The following is a 1,991-nucleotide window of genomic DNA, read 5'->3' on the forward strand; positions in this document are numbered from 1 at the left end:
TTTTATCAATAAATTGAGGATATTCTCATTGGAAAATTACAGAAAGTATTTGACAAATCTTTTATTTCTTTTGTACATCATATGAATAAATACCTAAAAACCTAATAAAGAACGTATATCAAGAAAACCCAGACAATCTCAAGATACGTTGAAACATCGGTGGATGATTTGATTTATGACAAATTTTACGGGGTTGAGTACAAACCAGATGGCTGATTGTCACTACCTGTAGTGGTTAACGTGAACTGTGAACCCGTAGAGATGCCACCTGACTGGAAGGATCCAGTATTACCAGCGGTAGTAAATGAACCTGCTGCTGAAGTTGAACTGTGGATATTAGATGGGTTTATACCACCTTGAGAGCCTTGGAAAAGGCCACCATTTTGGATTAATCCGCTAACGGGTGATGTAGATATTGTGGAAGAGGAGGAATAGGTATTACCAGTTATAGTTCCGCCAATCTGTGAACTCTGAGAGGTACTACCTGAAGCGAAATCTCCTGTGTTACTGTTCGTGAAAGTACCTTCGCCAGTTCCAGTGGTAACACCAGCTACGTTTCCGATATCAACGGCACCACTGAATCCTCCTGGACCGGCAAGGCTAACTCCGAAGCCCTCAGTAATTACTTGACCATTAGCTTCAAATGCTGAAGCAAGAGCAGTCTGAAGATCCACACCGCCGGGAAGGGTCGGGTTTTCCCCGTCATCGTAGTTGACGAAATAAATTTCAGGCTCGGAAGGAGGAGGAGCTGGGACTTCGATCACACGTTGTCCATTCTGACTATTCTTACTGAGGACATATACGATGTTGTCTTGCCTTGGTGGAGGTACAACGATAGGATCAGGTCCAACACCTCCTTCGGGAAGACGCACGAACAGAATGTTATGGTCGACTCTTGGTGGTGGAATATCTGGAAGAGAGTCACTTGGTCGTGGTGCCTGTTTCGGTACAGAGACGACGAAAACTTTGCGTGTGATTTCGGGAACGATGCATAAGCCGTTAATATGGCGCACCTCTCCACCCTTGCATGGTGCTTCGAAACTTCCTTGTCCGTTTAATCCAGTGCTAATGGACACCTCGGATCCTGAGGAGATTCCAGAACCCGAGGGGGCTCCAGAAACTGTAGAGATTCCAGAGACCGCGAATTCAGCAGTTCCGGAAACGACAGTGCCAGAATTCCCAGAGGCTGTCAGTATACTGCTACCGAAGGCAGCAGAGTCTGGACGTCCTGCTGAATGAATGGAGGTAGATTGTCCTGATGAATGACCAGTAGAGGTCTGTCCTGATACTGCAAAAGAATGACCTGCGTTTGCAGCATGTCCGTGACCAGCAAGCCCGGGTCCTTTAAAGCTAGGCAGATTGTAGCCCTGAAGAGCTGCAGATGTTGTAGCAACGATTGCCGCAAATAAGACCTGTCAAAAAAATTAATACACATTTTGATTATTTTCACTGCGGAGAGGAAATTTCATTTTTATGGTAAAATAATATATTTAATGGATTTTCTTTAACTTCTATAACTGCATCTTATGGAATATCAGAAACGAGAGAGGGAGGTAGAAGGAGGATAAAGATGGAAAGAAGAAAATAAAGCAAGAGTGCCTGATTGAAACGATCAAGAGACGTGAAGCACTAGCATCTGAACTCACCAGAAGCTTCATGTTACCGGTTGTGTCTGGCCCAAAGCGTCTTCACCTTTTATACCGTCACTGCCTTTTTCTTATCATGGTCGTCACCCTATTAAGCCCATTTTCCTTTCAAACGGAGGCTTGCATTTCTTCAGCTCGTTTATACCTTAGGACCTTGGCCAGCAAATGGAAGGGTGTGAATAATGATATGATAACAACATCGACAGATATCATCAACACAGATAGAAGTCATGAGAAGTAGTATTATGAGTAACAATATAGTGTTATCTTTATTTATTTTTCTCCTTATTAAATACTGTTATAGATATATCCTCAGTATGATAATGATAGCAGTGACGACAGAAA

At 43.1% G+C, this 1,991-nt stretch overlaps 1 protein-coding gene across 1 annotated transcript; it reads right to left on the reverse strand.

Moving 5' to 3' along the window:
- Positions 1-90: 90 nt before the first annotated feature.
- Positions 91-1,658, reverse strand: LOC119587263. Its single transcript, XM_037936015.1, has 2 exons — positions 1,647-1,658; positions 91-1,412 (listed from the first exon to the last, which is right to left on the reverse strand). The coding sequence occupies exons 1-2, from the start codon at positions 1,656-1,658 to the stop codon at positions 186-188; spliced, it is 1,239 nt and encodes a 412-aa protein (XP_037791943.1). The 3' UTR covers positions 91-185.
- Between the last annotated feature and the right edge of the window lie 333 nt (positions 1,659-1,991).

This window comes from Penaeus monodon, chromosome 22 (assembly GCF_015228065.2).
Source record: "Penaeus monodon isolate SGIC_2016 chromosome 22, NSTDA_Pmon_1, whole genome shotgun sequence".
Classification (NCBI taxonomy): domain Eukaryota; kingdom Metazoa; phylum Arthropoda; class Malacostraca; order Decapoda; family Penaeidae; genus Penaeus; species Penaeus monodon.